The 21,274-nt window shown below is 36.8% G+C and overlaps 1 protein-coding gene across 2 annotated transcripts in view; it reads right to left on the bottom strand.

The window, feature by feature from the left end:
* Window positions 1–2,643: 2,643 nt before the first annotated feature.
* Window positions 2,644–21,274, bottom strand: part of Ankrd17 (ankyrin repeat domain 17) — a 129,211-nt gene continuing 110,580 nt past the window's right edge. For both annotated transcript variants that reach the window (XM_090343445.1, XM_090343446.1), the window contains 7 exons: window positions 20,102–20,251; window positions 16,313–17,946; window positions 13,545–13,742; window positions 7,050–7,298; window positions 5,651–5,829; window positions 4,868–5,032; window positions 2,644–4,081 (listed from right to left, as the gene is read on the bottom strand). In XM_090343445.1, coding sequence (XP_090199571.1) covers window positions 4,022–4,081; window positions 4,868–5,032; window positions 5,651–5,829; window positions 7,050–7,298; window positions 13,545–13,742; window positions 16,313–17,946; window positions 20,102–20,251 — 2,635 coding nt within the window. In that variant the 3' untranslated portion in view covers window positions 2,644–4,021. The remainder of the gene's footprint in view (window positions 4,082–4,867; window positions 5,033–5,650; window positions 5,830–7,049; window positions 7,299–13,544; window positions 13,743–16,312; window positions 17,947–20,101; window positions 20,252–21,274) is intronic.

The following is a 21,274-nucleotide window of genomic DNA, read 5'->3' as shown; positions in this document are numbered from 1 at the left end:
TTTTCTGGTAGTATGAGGGTTTGAACTCACAAATTTTGCTTGTTAGGCAGATGCTCTGGTAACAAAGACTCCAGCCAGTTTCCTGGCAAGATCTCATTTCCTGCCCAATAGTGCCCGACCCATCTGCCTATTTTAGGTGACTTGTGGCAGCTGGGACATAATGTGTGAAACGCCGTATCTGGCATTCTCATAAACTTCTAACTGACATCCTCCTGTGCTCAGGCTCCAAGTTAGGTAGGATTACAGGTGTGAACCACCAGCAGTTGGCTACCAGATGACAGCCTTTTGACAGTTTCCAGACAGCTCCAAGATACAAAGCTGCTCAGTGATAGGATATTTGCAAGAAGTCCCAGCACACAACAAACTCCCTAAAATGGCTCTCTACAATGTAGAGATGTTAAGCTATGATGTTTGGTATGTATTAAGAGCATTTTGGCTTAAGAGTATTTTCAGTTCTTGATGTTTACTAAGAAATAGCATAAAAAATGAAGAGCCTGAAATATTTTTTCTGCAGTGTCTGAAATCCATATTCACCACAATGATGAACACTGTAATGTTTACTTTGGACTGAATATTTACATTTTCCCCAAATTCCTTTGTTAAAACCCCAACACCTAGTTACAATATTTAAGTGAGGCATTTGGGAGATAATTAGGTTATAAAAAGATGGATTTCTCGGGGATTTGAACAGAATAGCCATCATACTGATACTGGATCTATCTTTCAGAACCGAGAAACAAACGTAGGTCACTCAGTATTATTATTTTTGGCATACTGAATTAGACACTGCTCAAAATTTTGAACACAGGTTATTTCATGTACTCATTAAACACAAGTTATTCTTATAATTAATTGTAATAGCGATCCTTTGGGATCAGATTTGAGTTTTCTTGTCTTTTAAAACTTAGATGTCATAACCAGCGGGGAGTTTGGCCTAGTAGTAGAGTGCTTTCCTAGCAGTCACGAAATCTAGGTTCCATTCCTCGGTGTCACATACATAGAAAAAAGCTAGAAGGGAGTGGTGTAGTTCAAGTAGAGCTCTAGCCTTGAGAAAACCCAAGAGCAGTGCTCAAGGCCCCAAGTTCAAGGTCCAGTACTGGCAAATCATAACAAGTTGCAGATGGTGGCTCATGCTTGCAATCCTAGCTATTGAGAAGGAATATGTCAGGGCACAAAAGTGTGGCTTTTAGTCTGCCCTCCTCTTCTTCTCTGCCCCCCCACCCCCTAATTGAAGATACAAAGCTAGCTCCCTTCCCCCCTCCTCCCAAAGTATGAATCATTTAAAGGTAGAAATTTGGCATGTAACAACACAGTGATTAGTTTTTTTGTGTTTACTTATGAAATCAAGGCATGTGATATTAGGAAGAGAGGAAATGGATTGTGGAATCTCCATTATTCTGTAATGCCAGATATGAGCTTGTTTTTGTCTGATGTCTCAGAGTCTCCCACACTCAGGGTCTCAGGCATACTTGGTTCAATTGGTATACAATTACCTAAGCCATGCCTTGGCTTTTTGCTGGCAAATAATTGTGATCCTCTGGATCACGAAGAATGAGTGTTTCTGACAATTATCAAAGGGAACATCAACTGAATCAGAGGATTTGAAGATTTGCAATGTTGTATCATCTAGTGTAAACTTGCCATTGTATTAAAAATAAAATGAATACAGCATGCAATGTAAGTTTTATGAAATATGTATGTAGATAATTTGAGGAAAAAGATAAGATTATTGTGAGGAACAGGACAGTTATTTAATACACTATGCTTATTTCCCCAGTAGAACCTAAACAACTATTAGTAATTTATTAAACATTTTTCATTTACTACTCAAAATGATTTAAGTGGGAAATATAATTTTTCTTCAAACATGTTATTGCTGACATTGCTTTTGGTTAGTATACTGAAAAGACATGAAATGGGGATTTTGTTAGCTCTAAAGTGGAACAGATGATATACATTACACAATAACTGGCACACTTATATTTAGGGATTAAATGAAGTATTTCTTAAAAGAATGAGAAAAAATAATGTAATTGCATATATGTGCATATTTATAATCTTTCAAAAAAGGGGAAAAAGACCTTCTTGGTCTCAACAATTACTGTTTTTATTGTTCAAATAAAAATGTACTGTATTACATGTGAAATATAAAAAATGTATTTTGAAAGCTATTTCTAGTACAGACTATTAAAACCATGGCTTTGTATTTCACAAGCCTGATTCTCCAAAACACCAAGCATTCCAATCTATATTCTCTTGCCCCGATGTTAGCATTAACTATTTATCTGTAAATCTCTTCAATCCTTGGGCATATAATAGGTAGAATAGCAAATTTATATATTAAAAAAATTACCTCCTAAATTAAAAGTTATGAGTATGCTATTCACAAACATCTGGATGTTTTCTACTCTATTCAGATCACTTTTGGCAAGAAATTCATGTATTTAAAATTGGGAATCATAATGTCAACTTTGGATGAGTTATCAGAATTTTAGTTAATTTTAATGTTTTCTAGAGTGGAATTTGTAATTTATTTTTGAAAAGGCACAGTAATGTATACATTCCTTCACCTTTGTGCTTAGTTTCTGTCACATATCAATTATATAATTTTCCCACAGGAGAGACAGGGTAAGACACATACTCTTCGTCGATATATTATGGTTTATTGTTTCAAGTGGATGAAATATATAAATCCCACTGAGTGTAGTGTGGCCCTGAAATACAAACAGGTTAAATGTAGATTTGATATTTTAATATGTGTATTCAGGTATTGACCATAAATTGTCTTAATGACAATGGCAAAGTTTATTACTAGGCTCAAGTTAGCCATTTCTCCTTTTTACTGATAATATACAAGTGTAGAGAGCAAGAATCCTTCCAAATTGAAAAAAGAAGTTACTTTCCACTACATTACTGAAAAATGAAATTTTTATGTTGACTCTTGATAACTGGAAAGCCAATGTTAAGAACTGATATTATCCAATATAAAATAGTACAATGAATTATTTCATAATTAACAGTATATTAAGAACTTGTATGTGCTGACTTCAGGGGAGGAGGGAACTATGGTGTCATTTTAAATTCTCACCAAGTCTAGACAGTCTATGATTAGAATAAATCACTGGTGAGGATGACAATGCTCCATCTTTTTTGTAGCAGCTGTTACAGTGAAAATTTAATAGAATTTTTTTCACTACCATCAAGAGAATTTTATTGGTAGAGTAAAGGAGAAAAGGTAAAGGTAAGAAGAAAAGAAAAAGTGTGTATTATTTCCAAAACAATGAAAAGATAATTAAAAAAACATTAAAAGTCAGAAATTTCTTCTGTATGTGCCTGGCTAAAAGCAACTTGAAAGAGAGAAAGATGGATGTTTTAAAAGCTACTGCAGAGAAACATTTACTGGTAATGATCATTATTTTACTTTATATTTAAAATTACACAAGTAGAAAAGTTATGCTTATTAATAGTTTAATGTATGAAGGAAACATCCAGATTTCTGAATATGAAGGTACATATCTCACATTAATTTAAGTCTACATAAAGTAGAGCCTCTATACTGACATATTGAAATTTACTTTCTGCTTAGCCTTTTCTGTTATGTAAACAATTGTACATTTATTTGCCATTCTAAAACTTCAGGATCAAGTTTACATAATTTTGCTAAATTTCCGTGTTTGCTCAGAAGCAGTTTACAGTACTAAAACCAACCAGCCAAAGAACAGCTTCAACAGAAAGTTATGTCCAAAGGGGAAGAGGGAAAGAAAAAGAAAAAAGAAAAAAAAAATTAAAGAAAAGGATAAGAAAAATGCTAACTAAGGTAAAATGGATGATGATGGGGATTGGGCAGTCACAAATGTTCACAGAAAATAGGTCAGTTAGTAAGTTCTTCTGCAAAAAGCCTACACACTTCAGTCAAGCACATCAGTAGAATGATTTGGGAGCAAAAAAAATTTTTTTTTTTCCGGCCACTTGTGATTTCCTCTGAATGAAAAGGAATCTGCAGGCTAACAAGATGATCTCATCAGCCAAGCTGGTTCATATGCACACTGTTCATGTGAGGTGCCCAAGGACCAGTCCACACCTACAAATACAGAACAAGCATTTTATTAAATATATATTTAACAGATAGATTAAAATAATAGTTCAAAACTAATGAAATCCCTATTCTAAAATAAGTTATCATGGTAAGAAATAATGGGCAAAAAATTATGGGAAGACATCGTTATTTTTATAATGCTAAGATGGAACCTAGGACTCTGGCCATACCAAGCGAGCACTCTATCACTAGGCTGTACCACTTACACCTGCTGTCTCCTAATATGATATAAATTGCCAATTCTTAAAAAATGCATGGTGAATGCAAGTGATTAAATACCAAAATATACTAAATAGATAAAGCTAAAATAGATACAACTATTCCTGAAAGTTTTCAGTTAATTAATAGGTAGAACACAGTACTCGAAAAGAACAAAAAACAAGCTGGGCACAGTGGCTCATGCCTGTAATCCTAGCTACTCAGGAGGCTGAGATCTGAGGATCAAGGTTCAAAGACAGCCCTGGCACTAAAGACCTCCTTCTTATCTCCAATAACCACTAGAAAACCGGAAGTGGTGCTGTGGCTCAAGAGGTAGTGCAGTAGCCTTGAGCTGAAGAGCTCAGGGACAATGCCCAGGCCCAGAGTTCAAGTCCCATGACAAAAAAAAAAAAAAAAAAAAAAAATCAAAAAAAATCAAAAAACAAAAACTTCTCCAAACTCCATGTCACTTTACACATCAATAGTAAATACTAATATCTACATTATTTTACATTCTCTTGCTACCAAGATTTACCTGTATTTCCTAAATGTTTGCTATGTAACCGGCCTTACCGTTTGAGGACCATTATTTTCTGTGGAGCTTGAAACCATCTTTATCAGTGAGTTCCAAGAGGGGTCTGGAGCATGAGGGCCATTAAATATGGGTCCTCCAGTAGCATCAGGGATAGGTGCTACTGGTGGAATCATTGCATTCCCATATACAGAAAAAGGCATACCCTTAAATAGAAAACAAAAACAAAAATTCAAGTCACTTCACTTCTCACTTTTTCCAACTGGATTAATAGCTTTAAAAATGATGCATAAAATTTCATCTCTGGGGAATATGTAAGTTGCCTAAGCAGTAAAATACTTTTCCTTATGATTCTTTTTTTTTTTTTTTTTTTTTTTTTTTTGCCAGTACTGGGGCCTGAACTCAGGGTCTAAGCACTGTCCTTGGACTTCCCTCAAGGCTGGAGCTCTAACACTTCAGCCACAGCACCTCTTCCAGCTTTTTCTATGTATGTGGTACTGAGAAACTGAAACCAGGTCTTCATTCATGCTAGGAAAGCACTCTACCACTAGGCCAAACTCCCAGCCCCTCCTTATGATTTTATTTAACATTAGATTATTGCCTGCCTATGCATGAAACCCAGTCCCAGTACTGCTAAAAATACAAAACCAAAATAACCTCAAATCCCAAAACAAAACCCAACTTGTCTAAACAAATGAGATAACTATTTTAGATTTTTGATCCATATTTCCTGGCATCATTTCAAGTGTGTTCTATTTGAAGAAAGATGTTAAGAATGAAAAACATTTGTAAATAATGAAATTACACATTTAAATCAACATTACCCCAACTTTTGGGAAGTCCATGTATCCTGCAGGAACATGCTGATGGAATGTACCAGAAGGAGTTACAATTCCTGTATTGTCTCGCTCTATTGCTTGATGTTGTGAAAACACTCCTGGATCTGACATTGGTCTGTGAATCATTGGATTTCCCATCCCAGGATTACACCAGTCTACTTTGTCTAAAGGAAAAGACAGACAAAAACAAAAATCGTTAATATTTAAAATTAAAGGATAGCAAAACAGAATATTACCTACAGTGCTTAAGATAAATAGCACTATAAAACACAACTAAAGCTGAGATATAGTGAAAAAAAACACAGCCAGGTTCCAGTGGCCTATGCCTGCAAGACTAGTTAATAAAGTGACTGAAGTAGAGGCTTGAGGTTTGAATCCAGCATAGGAAGAAATGTCTGTCTATGGCCAGCAAAGTGCCAGTAGAGCAAGAAAACTCAGGTCCTGATTTCAAGCCTCATTACAGGCACAAAAGCAAGCAAACAAACACAAATACTAAACTAAACCAAACGAAAGTAAACTAAAAACTTAAAATGTTCATGGGAATATACCTAAGATAATGAAAAAAGAACATACCTACAGTTGCTTATTTATTTTTCCAGTCCTGGAGCTTAAACTCAGGGCCTGAGCATTATGCTAGAGTTTTCTCAAGGCTAGCATTCTACCACTTGAGCCACAGCACCACTTCTGGCTTTTTCTGTGTATGGAGTACTGAGGAATTAAACCCAGGGCTTCATGCATGCTAGGCAAGCACTCTACCATGAGGCCACATGTCCAGCTCAGTTGCTTATTTTTAACAAGCAATGAAAAATAAATATAAATAATATAGGAATACAGTTTTTAAAGAAGTTACTAAATGCTCAAAACAATGAAAGAGGCAGAATCATGCCTGTAATCCTAACTACTCAGGAGGCTGAGATCTGAGGGATCACAGTTCAAAGCCAGTCCCCGCTCTAAAGTCTGTGCGACTATTATCTATAATTAACCATCCGAAAACTGGAATTGGAGCTGTGGCTCAAGGGATGGGGGGTAGCCTTGAGATGAAGTATTCAGGGACAGCACTCAGGCCCAGAGCTCAAGCCCCATAACTGACAAAAAACAAACAAAACAAAATAAAATGGCAACAACAAAAAAACCACTCCAAAAACAAACAAAAAACGGAGATGCAAATACAAAATTTTAAAAATAACTATGGAGAGCGTGGAAGTGTGGTTCAAGTGGTAGAGCCTCAGCCTTGAGTAGAAAAAAACCAAGTGACAGTCAAAGGACCCAAGTTCAAGTCCAAGTGTCAGCACAAAAGAAAACCCCCAAAACAAAAGACTATCAAACGTTAAGCAGTGCTTACGATAGTAAACATATAAACTTGACTCTAGTAAACATATCATACCTTGATTGCCACCAATCCCTTCAAAGGACCAGATGCCGCTGTGCCCTACTGATGTAGACAAATTACTCCCAATAACAGATGGAGCTGAAGTTCCAGTTTGCCTAATACGTGCAGAACGTTCAGTCCCAATAGGGACTGGAACTTTCCTGTCCTGAGAGACATTGCTGGGCTTTTCTGACCCTAAAGGTACTGATGAGGGGGCGGGAGATGGTGCACGAACTCCAGAGGATACTGACTGTGCAGGAGAATCTAGAGAAAAGATATTTGAATAGAATACAAGTCACTTGTAGAATATGTAACTTTATAAAAACGAATATTAAATTCTTCAAATTTTAAATCACTGGAAAAAAAGTAGAAACAAAAACTTGTTTAAACAATATATTTGGTTAAAGTTTCTTGACCACACGATAAACCACAACAGAATGGAGGTAAAGAAATGCAATTGCTTGTACTGGCAATTCATAATTTACATTCTTTATACTTTTTTTGGTGGTATGATATAATGAAACTTTTCAGAATCTTAAGCATGCTGATATAAAACAATTAATATGAAGCTGCTCTTCCTTTCTTCATCAAAATTTATTTCATGTTAGAACAAAGTTTGTTAATAATAACCTAAACTTTATTCACCAAAACTAAGATTGGGTTTTTGTTTCTGAAAATTACTCTTTTTCTCGAGAAAAATACTTGATTTCCTGGTAGTTGGGCCATTTTAGGATACCATTTATTTTTTTTTTAAAAACCAAACAAACCAAGACTTAGAAAGTTTAGTATTATTCCTTCTAGATAAAGTTATAATTTGAAACCTTGAATGTCTTTATCAAAACATTTTAAAAACAAGTATTTCTGCTAGACCAGTGAAACATGCATTTTTCCAGGGTTATCTGTTTGTACTATTCACTTGTAGTACTACAGATCAAGCTTACAGTAGTGTTCATGCTAAGAAGACAATTTACTACTAAGCTACATGCCTAGTAAGCTAAATCATTTCTATTTATTTAGTACTACCAGTATTTCTAAAAATACTAATTCGTAAAAATAACCTCTTAATTGAACTTTGGCCTAGCCATTGTCCCTGAGCTCTTCAGCTCAAGGCTAGAGCTCTACCACTTTAGCCACAGAGCCAATTCCAGTTTTCTGGTGGTTATTTGAAGAAAAGAGTCTCACAGACTTTCGTGCCTGAGCTAGCTTTGAACTGTGATACTTGGATCTCAGCCTCCTCAATCACTAGGATTATAGATGTTAGCCTCCAATGCCTGGCTTAAATAAAATTTTTACTGTTATCTTTCCACCTGTCTTCTTTCCTCAATATTTTTTAAGTAATTCTTTTTTTTTTTTTTTTTTTTTTTTTTGCCAGTCCTGGGCTTGAGCTCAGGGCCTGAGCACTGTCCTTGGACTTTCTCAAGGCTAGAGCTCTCTACCACTTGAGCCTCAGCACCACTTCCAGCTTTTTTCTATGTATGTGGTACCGAGGAATTGAACCCAGGTCTTCATGCATGCTAGGCAAGCACTTTAACCACTAGGCCAAACTCCCAGCCCCTTAAGTAATTCTTTTATACTTATTTCTCTCTCCCTCTCTCTCCCCCCTCTCTCCATATATATATATATATATATTTGAGATTGAGAATTGCACTTTGCAGCCAGACTGGCCTTGAATTTACCATTTTGCCCGAGCCTTCTAATTCTTCTAATTGCTGGAATTGTAGGCAAGTGTTATCATACTAGCAAAGTGTAGTTTTGAGAATATTCACGGGAGCTTCAATCCGTTCATAAAAAGCCACAAACAACCAAATTTAAATTTCATGCAAAAAATTCCAGCATAGGCATCACATATAGGCACACACAATATTAAGCACATCTAAACTTAGAAGCATAATGGTGAAGGAACCTGGAAGATAATATTTTAAACTGTTACCTTCAGATCTATAATTTATTCATTATACCTGACTGATCAAGAATCAATCATTTAACAAAGTTTTTCCATTTATGCATTTAGGCTTGTATGTATGTATCTAGACAGAAAAAAATGAAAGTTTTACAATAATACAGACATAAATTCACCTCATAAATTAGCCTTACATATATACTCCTATCCAGAACCATAGTGCTTCTATTTCCAGAAGTACTTTTTATTATGCCAGTCCTGGGCCTGAACTCAGGGCCTATACTGTCCCTGAGTTTTGCTCAAGTTTAGTGCTATACCACTTGAACCACAGCTCTACTTCCAGCTTTTGGTGGTTCATTGAAGAGGAGAGCTTCATAGACTTTTTGGCCAGGCTGTATTCCTGCTGTGACATTCAGATCTCAGCTTTCTTAGTAGCTAGGATTACAGGATGTGAGCCACCAGTACACTAGGCAGTACCATGATATCAGATTAGAAGGAACATGAATTGAGTTCAGTTAACAGGTAGAAAAGAGAGGTTAGAGAGATGGATGCCTAGAAAGTGAAGAGAGTAGAAACAAGGGTCAGTGGAGAATAAAGGTGTTATGAGATTTAGCCCAGAAAATTCCCTAGGCAAGCCAGGTGCTGGTGGTTCACGCCTATATTCATAGCCACCTAGGAAGCTTATACCTTGGAGGATCACAGTTCAAAGCCAGCTCAGGTAGAAAAGTTCTGTGAATCTTCATCTCTATATAACAAGCAAACAGTAGTCTGGAGGTAGTTGAAGTAATAAAGCACTAGCCATGGGGGGGGAGGTGGAGGGAGAAGCCAAGCATGAACACAAAGCCCTGAATTCAAGCCCCTGCACACACACACATGCACACTTACTCTTCCCATTTTAACACATCCACAAATAGTCTAGGAAGTATATGTCAATTTCAAATGCTTAAAATACACAAAGTAACTAAAAAATTAAATTACTGCTAAACAAAATGAAAATATATTGACATACTACTTATAAAGGTAAAAGAAATTATCTCTACTGAAAAATTAAAATGTATTACAGGTCTATGCTCAATATCATTTGCTTTATTTGAGAGAAAGTGTCTGTTTTTGCATGTTCACTGGAAGAGTCTAGAACATTTATCTGCATGGAGTCACTTCAAATCAAATCTTAGCCTCCTGAGTAGCGAAGATCAAGGTCTAAGCCATGCGGTTTTCAACAGGTTGTCCAAGGTGGACTTCAACTCCCCATCACCCCCCCTCAATCTCTCAAAAGGCTGTAATTACAGGCATGGACCGCTAAACAAGAGGTTTTACAGGATGAGGCAAACCTGCATTTTTTGGTTCTTAAGCTAAGGAATAGAAATTTAAAAAGAATAAAAATTAAAAATATAAAATCAGGTTGAAGTCCTTGGAAGGGACTTTAGGTTGTCCTGAAGTTAAGCTTCACTAACATCAGTAAAATCACTTTGACTGTAAAATGAAAATGGATCCAGAGTTAAAATTCAAATAGCAATATGACTCACATGTTGAAAAAAGTGCCTCCTGTAGAAAATTACATTGCGCCTTTCTATCTTTAATGAATATGCTCCAAAGTTAGTTATGAAGAAATGCCAAGAAAATAAAGGAGGGGAGGTATATTTCTATCATATATCTGCTCTGAGATAGCAAATATTAGCTTAGGAGAAAAGTCCCAGAACATTTGAGACTTAAGAGAAATGAAATGAGGATTAAACGTAACCTGCAATCATAGTTTAAATCTTGGGAAAAAGGGAATCATAGAAAGCATTATTCAGTAGGCCCAGAGTTCAAGCCCCATGAATGACAACAAAAAAACAACCAAAAAAACGGAAACAGGGAAAAAGTATTATTTAGATAATTGATGCATGTAAACAGGGATTATATGTGAGAATGTAAATACTGTATGAATGTATATTATTCAATTTCATCTTTTCATTATAATTGTGGAAGAGACAGGTTTATTTATATATTTATTGTGTTTTTGGCCAGTTCTGGGCCAGGCTCTTGAACTTAGGGCCTGGGTATTGTCCCTAAGCTTCTTTTGCTCTCAAGGCTAGGACTCTACCACTTGAGCCATAGAACCCCTTCAGGCCTTTTCTGTTTATATGGTACTGAGGAATCAACCCAGGACTTCATGCATACTAGGCAAGCACTCTACCACTGAGCCACATTCCCAGCCCCATACTATTCTTATGAAATTAAGTATTTAAAAATAAAGAGGCCTAGACATTTGTATATAATTCTTAGATGATTCAGGAAAAATGAAAAAAATATAAATGAGAATATGATGTTATCAACTGGCAAACCAGAGAAAATATACATGGATTCTTCATGCTAATCTTCTCACATTAAAGTTACATTGTTATTATTTTTAAAGTTCTTGCTAAATAGTTAAATACGTACTTTCAAGCTAGCCTGAAACTCAAGATCCTTCTGCACTCACCTCCAAGTGATAAGGTTTCTCATGGCGTAGCACCATAATCAGTTAAAATTAAATTTTCAAAAGTAATTCATTTTGATAACTCGAGGAATCGAACCCGGGTCTTCATGCATGCTAGGCAAGCACTTTAACCACTAGGCCAAACTCCCGGCCCCTGTTCTAAGTTTTAAATACCACTTGTGCCTCCTTTTTTTCTTCTAAGGTGTGTACATCATTCAAATAAAATGGACTTGATAAAATGCTTGTTAGTTTTGCCTTGAATTAATTTGGTTATCTTTGCTCAAATTCAACGATTTGGAGTTATTTGAGGGCAGTGCTCGTACTGCATAGGGTTTGAACTCCAGGTTTTGCAATTTACTAGATGGATGTTTTAAAACTTGAGTCTTGCCTCTGTGTTCTTGTTCTCTCTCTCTCTCAATCTCATCTCTCTCTCAATCTCTCTCTCAATCTCTCTCTCTCTCTCTCTCTCTCTCTCTCTCTCTCTCTCTCTCTCTCTCTCTCTCTCTCTCTCTCCCTCCCTCCCTCCCTCCCTCCCTCCCCCCCTCCCTCCCTCCCTCCCTGCCTCCCTCCTTCTTGGCTCCTGCAAATATTGTCATGTTTATGCCCTAAGTAGCCCAGACTATAAGAAGACTATTTATGCTTTCCACATAGCTGGAGTAATGGTAGATACCACTAGTCAGTCAGCTTTAAGCAAGGGGAGGATTCAAAGTGTGAATGCTCCAAACTCTGCCTCATTAGTAACTATATTACAACCAGAACCACAATGTTCTACTTAGCTGCTGCTTAAAATTAGCATATATTAGTTATATTAATGAGCTTAAAACTGTGACATTTCCATACTTGTTTATAATGACACTGAATGTGATCTGCAGCTCCACAAAAGCCAAACAAAAAACAAATCTATTCAATAGATTTTATTTGAATAAACAGGCTACATAATATTGCCAAACTATATTCCTCTTTACCTAAATTATGACTATTAGTACATTTTAAACATTTTACAAAAATAGATAAATCAGCTTGGCACTCATGGCTATAATCCTAACTACTCAGGAGGCTGACATATATGAGGACTGGAGTTCTAAGCCAGCCTGGCAGAAAATCCATGAGATTCATCATACTTTAAGCAGCAAAAACTTGGAAGTAAAACTGTAGCTCAAGAACAGAACTGGAATAAACAACAACAAAAAATTCCACCAAGTTAAAAGAACTAGAATTCTAGGTCCTCAGGACAGTTCAAAGTTGGTTCAGGTAGGAAAGTTCATAAGACTGAGTTTAAGGCCTGGGACACATGCATGCGAGCATACAAATTGTTTTCAATCAGAATTGCTATAGATCATTGGAAATATATATATTATATATATTCACACAGCAGAAGGAAAACACATAGTATTATAAAGTCATCATATGAAACAACTTATGCTTTAATTGATAATGTGCTTTGGTATGCCTCTCAAATATTTAAATGTTTTACTTTTTCATTCTGTCACTAGGATTCATACTATTACATATACAATCACTGCTGGAAGAAACCTTGAAGCTAAAAGATGTGCTCTAAAAGTTGTCAACATTTTAAAATAGCGTCTTATTGACGATATAAAGGACAGGACTTTGAGATGACTCTTGTTTTGTGCTGTTTGTGTAGCAGATGAAATTAAGGTGAACAAAAGTGCACTTTGAAAAGCCAGAATCTTCCGGCTTGTATATTCTCAGACTAAAAGCAAATATAAATAGGAGTAAGTTTACAATGTGCCTTAGTGGTATACTAAGAGCCCAGCAGGTACTTATAAAGTCCTGAAGGTTCAACCTGCAGCACAACAAAAAAAAGGGTAAGAATCCTATAAAATTTAAGTTTTTTTCTTTTTTCCCTTTGGCCAGTCCTAGGGCTTAGACTCCAACATTGTCTCCATGGGTATTCCTCCAGGCTAGCACTCTACCACTTGAACCACAGCACCACTTCTGGCTTTTTCTGTGTATGTGGTACCAAGGAATTGAACCTTGGTCTTCACGAATGCTAGGCAAATACTCTACCACTAGGCCACACTCCTGGCCCCAAAATTTAAGTTTTAAAGTGAAAAATTTGAATCTAGGAAAACTTGCTTTAAGAAAACACTCTGCTTTTAGAGTGACTCACATATTTATTACTCACCATTTGATGCTGATGAACATGGAGTCAATAAACTAAGTGGGGAAAAATGTTGTCGGTTGAAGTTAGCAGCTGCAGGTGCCCCTCCGAGAGGTGCTCCAGGTCCATACATCTGACCTCCTGAAAGGTTTGAGGCAAAATTTCCCAAATGTGTGGACGAAGGTGTTACAGAACCATATGGTGAGTCCATATTGACGATACCTGCAATGGAAAAGACCAGCACCATTTATAACAGTTACTCTAAAGAGAAAGAAGATAAAACTGAAACTCTAAGAGGCCTGAAATATATTTAATACTACTTCAATTATAAGGAAAACATCTCCGACTTTGTCATGGTGGTACTTGCTTACAATCTCAGCATTCAGGAGGTAGTGGGATTGACAATTCAATACCAGGATGTCAACAAGCAAGTAATAGGAGTATTTATATACTATTCTGATATATCACAGGTACATTCTACTCCTTAAATTCTTCTCAATAAACTAGGTATGGTCGCATATAGTATGAACCTGGGCAGCATAGTGAAATCCCATCTCAAATAGCTATTTAAAAAGCCAAGGCCAGTAGGCAAGTATGTCTCAAAGCAAAGAAAGGACTAAAGATGTTTGCCTAGCATGTACAAGATCAAGAGTTCAATCTCCATATATTAAAAAAGCAAAAAACCCCACAAAACAAAAAAAAACTTAACCCAAAATATCAGTGATAAAATTATATACCCAGGAAAAGTTTATTTTTATCTATATAGCTATCTATATATGTAAAAAATCAGGAATGGATGTATAGGCAAAAAGTAAGATACTTTCTTCTTTTATGGGGGGGAGGGAGTATTGTGTGTGTGGTGGTGTACCGTGGTAGTTAAACTCTAAGTGACTTAAAGCTAGCAATACTATTCTTTTATAGATTATCACTAGTAAGTTCAAAATACTAACTTGGGGTGTAACCAACTATTTTCTTCCTCTACCCACCTTCTATACCCTCAATAAAATTTTGCTGTTTTCTATGCCTTTTCACGAAACAAGAAGTTGTTTCTTTTTTCTCTAAATCCTTTTGTGTTCCCAATAGGTTCTAAGCATGTAGATCAGTCCTGGATACTTAACACTTTACATCCACTTGTCCAGTGCTGGGATCATTAGTATATGCCACATGCATACCACCGTGCTCAGCTCTACATCTTAATTGTAGCCTCCATTTTTGGAAAAGTAAAAAAAAAAATTTAGTACTAAATTTCAAATATTGTTAAAAAGAAATTTGAGCTCACACTTGTAATCCTAGCTACTTAGGAGGCTGAGATCTTAGTATCATAATTCACAATCAAACCAGGTAGGAAAATTCTGTGAAACTCTAATCTTCACTTAGCCATCAAAAAGTCAGAAGCACTGCTGTGGCCCAAGTGGTAGAGTGCTAGCTTTGAGCATCAAAAAAAAAAAAACAAAAAAACAAAAAAAAACCCTCAAGAACAGTGCCCCAAGGCTCTGAGTCAATGACTGGCACCAAAAAAGAAAAAATTCCATATATTGATATGTTCATTATGATTTTGAAGTAAAATTATTATCAGCCATATTGATATAATAGTACAATATAATAGCTTATAAAATAGTATAATAATTGTTTTGAGGAATTACAAGGGATAACAATGGGAATGGGTGACATTGATCAAGGTGTGTTGTACTTATAATTTGACTTGTGGGATTGAAATCCCTTTGTACAACTACTCTATATGTATATATATGGTATTTGTTTTTGTTTTGTTTTTGTCATTCCTGGGCTTGGGCTCAGGGCTTGAGCACTGTCCTTGGATTTTCTCAAGGCCAGCACTCTACCACTTGAGCTTCAGCACCACTTCCAGCTTTTTGCTATGTGTGAGGGGTACCGAGGAATTGAACCGGGGTCTTCGTGCATGCTAGGCAAGCACTCTACCACTAGGCCAAACTCCCCGCCCCCTGTTTGTTTTGTTTTTGAAATACACATAAACATCTCAATATGGTTCTTCCAAAAGAAATGTATTACACATTACAGAAATAGATCAAACACTGAGCTTTTGTAAAACTGGAAATGTTTGTCTCAGAATGCTCTGTCTTAAATAACATAAATCAGAAACTGGCAACTTTTATAAAGAACATTAAATAGTGTTTTAGGGTTTGTAGGTAACATGTTCTCAGATTCATTTATTTATTCTGTCATCCTAGTAAGAAAAGCAGACCTGACTAAATACTACACTCAACACATTATCTCTAAATGCAATTTTCTATCATAATGGGAATGTTCATTTATCTTTGCTTTACAACATAGTAGCCATTAGCCACAAATACTTATTTGGCACTTAAAATATGACTATTTTTTTTGGGGGGGGGGCTAGTCCTGGGGTCTAAGAACTCAGGGCCTGGACACTGTCCTTAAGGTTAGCACTCCAACCACTTGAGCCACAGCACCACTTCTGACTTTTTTTGTGTATGTGGTTTTTGAAAAATCGAGCCCAGGGATTCTGTGTTCACTAGGCAAACACTTTACCACTAAGCCACACTCACAGCCCCAGAAGATTAATTCTTTTCATTAATTCTATTACTATTTTATTTTTAAATTTAACTTTTGTTAATTTAAATGGAAATCGTTCAATGGCTAGTGATGATGTAAGCTCTGTATTTTTCTCATTGTTTTACAAACAAAAAAAGGCAAGTACAACAGAAGCAAAATTTCTGTCCACATGTACAGAGTATGAGCACAAGAAAATGACTAAAAGTGAACATTTGAACACAATGTCAAGAGAAACCCACCTGAGGGACTTGGAGCGGGTCTCTGTAATGGTGGTCTAAAACCTGGAGCTTTGGAAGTATCAGATTGATGTAAAGGATCAGAATTTGGCAAATATGAAGATTTTCCTGATAGCATAGATTCTGGTGTTGACTGAGATGAAACAACAGATCCTCCCCAGAAGGCATGAGCAGAAGTAGGGTTGTTTTCAAATAATGTGCTAAAGGGCCCAAATGGTAAGGGAGCACTAAAATTGGGAGTGATAGGCTTATTTGCTGGATGTACTGAATTTTGACAAGCACTTTGTGTACTTAAGGTCGAAGGTAGCTGGACAGAAGAGGGAACACTGTGAGGTCTTTTAATGTGATTGACATTGAGGACTGCAACAGATGAATTTTGTACTGGAGCTGGGGTCTTATGAGGGGCAGCTGTGCCATGTGAGGGTGGTCTAATAGCAGGGGTTTCCATTTTAGCAGGCTGTGAACATCCCATTTGTGTTTGAGGCATAGGGTAAGTCACTGGGGCAGTAGAAGGCACCGCCACTGAAGCAGAACTTGTTGTTGCTAAAGGAGGAACAGTCATTCTGACTTCCGGGGAAGGAACCTGAGACTGCTGAAGAGGTGGTCTTGGCTCCTGAGAAACAGATCCCGGAGGCTGTTGTGGAGTAGAATGGACTGATGAACTCCCAGAAGAACTGCTGCTGTTTGGAGGTCTATTGTTCGTTGTTTCTACTACTGGTGGACTACCTGCTTCCTGTTCTGAGGAAGATGCCCCTTTATTTGGGGATGCTGATCCACAATCCAAAGGGCTATTTCTAGAAACCCCTCCTGGCTGAGCTGTTGGTGATGGGGAAGATGGGGATGATACTGGATAGTGTTCTTTGGCAGTAGGCATAGGATATGTGGCATTTGTGGGTGCAGTGCTATTGTTGCTTGCTGTGGTTGTGACTGTTGTGGTTGTGGCATTGGATGTCTTCACAACTGTGACAAAAAGTTGCCTTCTGACAGAAGGTGAACTTGGACTGCCATTTGTAGAAGTACCAGGCACCGTTGAAGCTGATGAACTGGTTGTAGTTGTTGGACTTGAAGTTAAAGAACCTGCGGAATTCACCTGAGAACCACTGCTATTCTGATTGCTATGGCGAGGCACCATGTGAGGCTTAGGCGAGTTAGTAGCTCTGGCAGGGCTCAGAGGCCTGACAGGAAAAGGACCCCACGTGGATTGAGCTGGTGGAAAAGTACCTCCGAAGTGGGTCATGGGCAACCTTGGTGGACGGATTTGCTGGAAAGTCTGAGCAGCAAGCAAAGCATGTGCAAACTGTGGAGGAGGATATGCAAGTGGAAGAGAAACAGGAAAACCAGGCCTCACATTATTCACTGGGTTCTTAATGGTTTTATGAGCAGATGCAGAAGAAATTGCAGGCACACTAAGTGCAGTGGCAGTTTGAGATGTTGATGACAGAGCTACAGTCGTCATTTTAATTCCCATTATGGAACTGGTAGCAGCAGTGGTGGTAGGTGCTGATGACCCAATTTTGGAATTTGCTGAGGAGCTTTTCAAACGATTCTTTGGAATGAGTTCATCAATTTCTTTGTCTGGATCCTTTATCAGCGCATTGATCAACTGAGTAGCCTGTCTAGTTGATTCTGTTCCACCTCTGCATATTGACCAAAACAAAAAGATTAGGACTAATCTTGAACTTCTTTTTGCTAGTAACATAAAAACTACATTGTAGCGCGTGCGCACGCGCGTGCGCACACACGCGCGCACACACGCACACACACACACACGACAGCCATCTGAACTGTTCTGAATTAACACTATACTTTGCAGTGCTTTTCTTTGTATTGCTGAGGATTTGAATTGAGTTTTTTACATGTTAATCAAGTACTCTGCCACTGAGCTGTATTCTTGGGTGATCTATATTTTTTTCTAAGAATTTATTTTATCATTATTTTCTTAGAGTAAGAAATAGTTGAAGATACAGCAAATAATGTCTGGTACATCCACATTTCCTACTATAAATAAAAATGGTTAGGAAAATCAACTCACATCAAAGTTTAAGTAATCTATAATGCTATCATAAAGTTAAACATTACTATAAAATTGATCAGTACTACAAATAATCTAATCAAAGTTGGGGATATAGTTAAATGGCAGAGTGCTTGCCTAGCATGAATAAGGATTTGGGTTCTATCTCTAGCATGGGGATGGGGTAGCTGAGGAGAAGCAAGAGGAAGAAGAGGAGTAAACATTTATAATTTAGTAAGAGGATAGTATTTTATCTTGAAATTCTTCTCATCACTTGGGCTAGGAGTGTGGCCAAGTAGTAAGAGTGCATGCCTAGCATGCATGAAGCCCTGGGTTCAATTCTGTGGTACCACACACAAAGAAAAAGCCAGAAGTGATGCTGTGGCTCAACTGGTAGATTGCTAGCCTTGGGAAAGCTCAAAGACAGTGACCAGGCCCTGAGTTCAAGCCCTAGGATTGCAAAAAACAAAAAACAAAAACAAACAACATATGCCTTAGTAGTTAATTATCCGTCGAATGACCATTAAAATCCCTCTGGAAAGATAACTGCACATTCACTGAGGAATCACAATATAATGCAAAAAAAATGGCCACAATATTAAGTCACAATGCTAGACCTTGAAGTAAATTATTTATAGAAACCTAAAGAAGAAATTATGCAGAAAAGGTAAATTGCCTCTTTTCTTTCTTAACAGGGCATGTTATGGTTACCTAACTATTCCGGCAGAGGGAAAACAGACAGTAAAAAGACAATGAGTCCAAAAGAGAAACTGAAGAGACAAATGACTTTTACTACAATTGCCAGCCAAAAAATTTAGAGATGTTTTCAGAGAAACTTGTGTTTAATAATTCAATCAAGTTTCTTAGGATATCTTCCTTTTATAAATATTTAGGCATAGCTACATTCTGTGAGCTATTGAAGGCTACGTTAAACTTTCATTTTGGATTTAAAATTATTACTGGAGTCACATTCTAAGAATGCAAGCCCAAAATAATAGAACTCAATAATGCAAGAGGAAAAATAGAAACCTATTGTTTAAAAGTGTTTTAAAAATAATGTGCTAAAGGGCTCAAATGGTAAGGTAGCACTAAAATTGGGGGCGATAAGCTTATTTGCTGTATGTACTGAAAGTGTTTTAGAAACTTACCAAGTCTCAGGAAAAACATTTATGCACAGAAGATTACTTAACCTTTCCCACATAAAATTTGTATCAGATCATTTTTTGTCATTTTATACTTATTTCTCTCTCCCTCTCTCTCCCCCCTCTCTTCAGCTTAATGCTAGCAATCTACCACTTGAGCCACAGTACCATTTTCAGTTTTGTGGTGGCTAATTAGTTTAATTGGCTCAAGTCTCATGGACTTTCGCGCTTGGGCTGGCTCTGAGACACAACCCTCAGATCTCAGCCTCCTGAATAGCTAGGGTTACAGGTGTGAGCCACAGGTGCCCAGCTTATGAGATCTTATAAAACATTTTACAAGAGCATATTAACTAGGAGAAAAAGAGCATATCTTTTTAAACATTTAGAAAAGCAGCTCTTTTTCAGTGTCTGAACACTGCCTTTGGACTTTCTCAAGGCTAGAGCTCTTCCACTTGAGCCTCAACACCACTTCCGGCATTAAAAAAAAAATGTATGTGGCACCAAGGAATCAAACCCAGCTCTTTCTGCATGCTAGGCAAATTCTCTATCACTAGGCCAAACTCCTGGCCATAAATGGCTATATTTCTTTAATCTACAGTGCAATAAAATAGGAAGGAAACATAAGAGATGGAAGTTTGCCTTATAGTTATTATCCGGTCTCCTGTTTTGTCCTTCTGCTTATCGATATCTATGTGTGCACCAGTGAATTCCCGAATAGCATTGATATTACAGCCTCCTCTTCCAATTACTCTGGATATCACAGTTGATGGAACAGATACTTTCTTAGACCTGTTTAAAGATTCCAAAGATAAAAAGAATTACCAGCAAGGTGTGGCAGAGCAATTCTGTAGTACTTGGTGAAAAAACAGGCAGAGTCCAGCCTTGAGTTACACAAAGTAATCTTGTAATAAAAACATAAGTGCAGAATGGATACAGAAAATGTGATATGTGTATGTACATATATATATATATATACACATACATACACACACACACATACACAATGGAATTCTACATAGCCAACAGACAAGATAAAATAATGGCATTCGCAGGGAAGTGGATGAATCTAGAGCAAATCATATTCAGTGAGACAAGTCAAGACCAAAGGAACAAAAGGCGCATGGTATCCTTAATATGTGGCTATCAGATCCAAACAGTACAAGAGCAAGGACTCAATATTTGCACACCCAAAGCTATGGACATGGTAATGGAAATATAAACATACAAACTATATAGACATAAAAACCTATGACTCTATAGACATGTTTTATTTCATAAATTAATATGTATCTATATACAAACCCTTAGCCTAATTTTGATTAAGTTCTAAACATTAAGTGCCAGTGATTGAATATAGAGATTCCCTTCTTGAACACCTGTTTGTTAAACATGTTATTTGAAATATGATGTAAAAATCAATGTCAATAAATTCTTTAATAAAAACATAACTGCAAAAAGATATATGATTATATCAGTGTTAGTGGTTAATGAAAGAACACACTAAAAGGTTTTTCTATGAATAGAAAGTTATTACATAAAACTGGTCTACCTACTTGTAGTTCAGATGAACAAATAGCTGGGGCTGGTGGTCTACACCTGTAAACCTAGATACTCAAGAGGCTCTTTTGCTCAAGGCTAGAGCTCTACTACTTTGAACCACAGCCTCATTTCCACATGATCTTTTACATTTTTAAGTATAATGTATTTTTTCTTCCATTTGAAATACAGCAAGGTTGTTGCTATTCAGCCTTAAACTGAATTTATTTTCGCCTTTGGGAATAGTAGGAATAATGTACTTTACCTATAATGTCA

The sequence above is a fragment of the Megascapheus bottae genome, chromosome 13 (assembly GCF_031878675.1).
Source record: "Megascapheus bottae isolate mThoBot1 chromosome 13, mThoBot2.hap1, whole genome shotgun sequence".
Lineage (NCBI taxonomy): Eukaryota > Metazoa > Chordata > Mammalia > Rodentia > Geomyidae > Megascapheus > Megascapheus bottae.
Note: the sequence above shows the minus strand (reverse complement) of the source record. Positions and strands in the feature narration are given on the sequence as shown.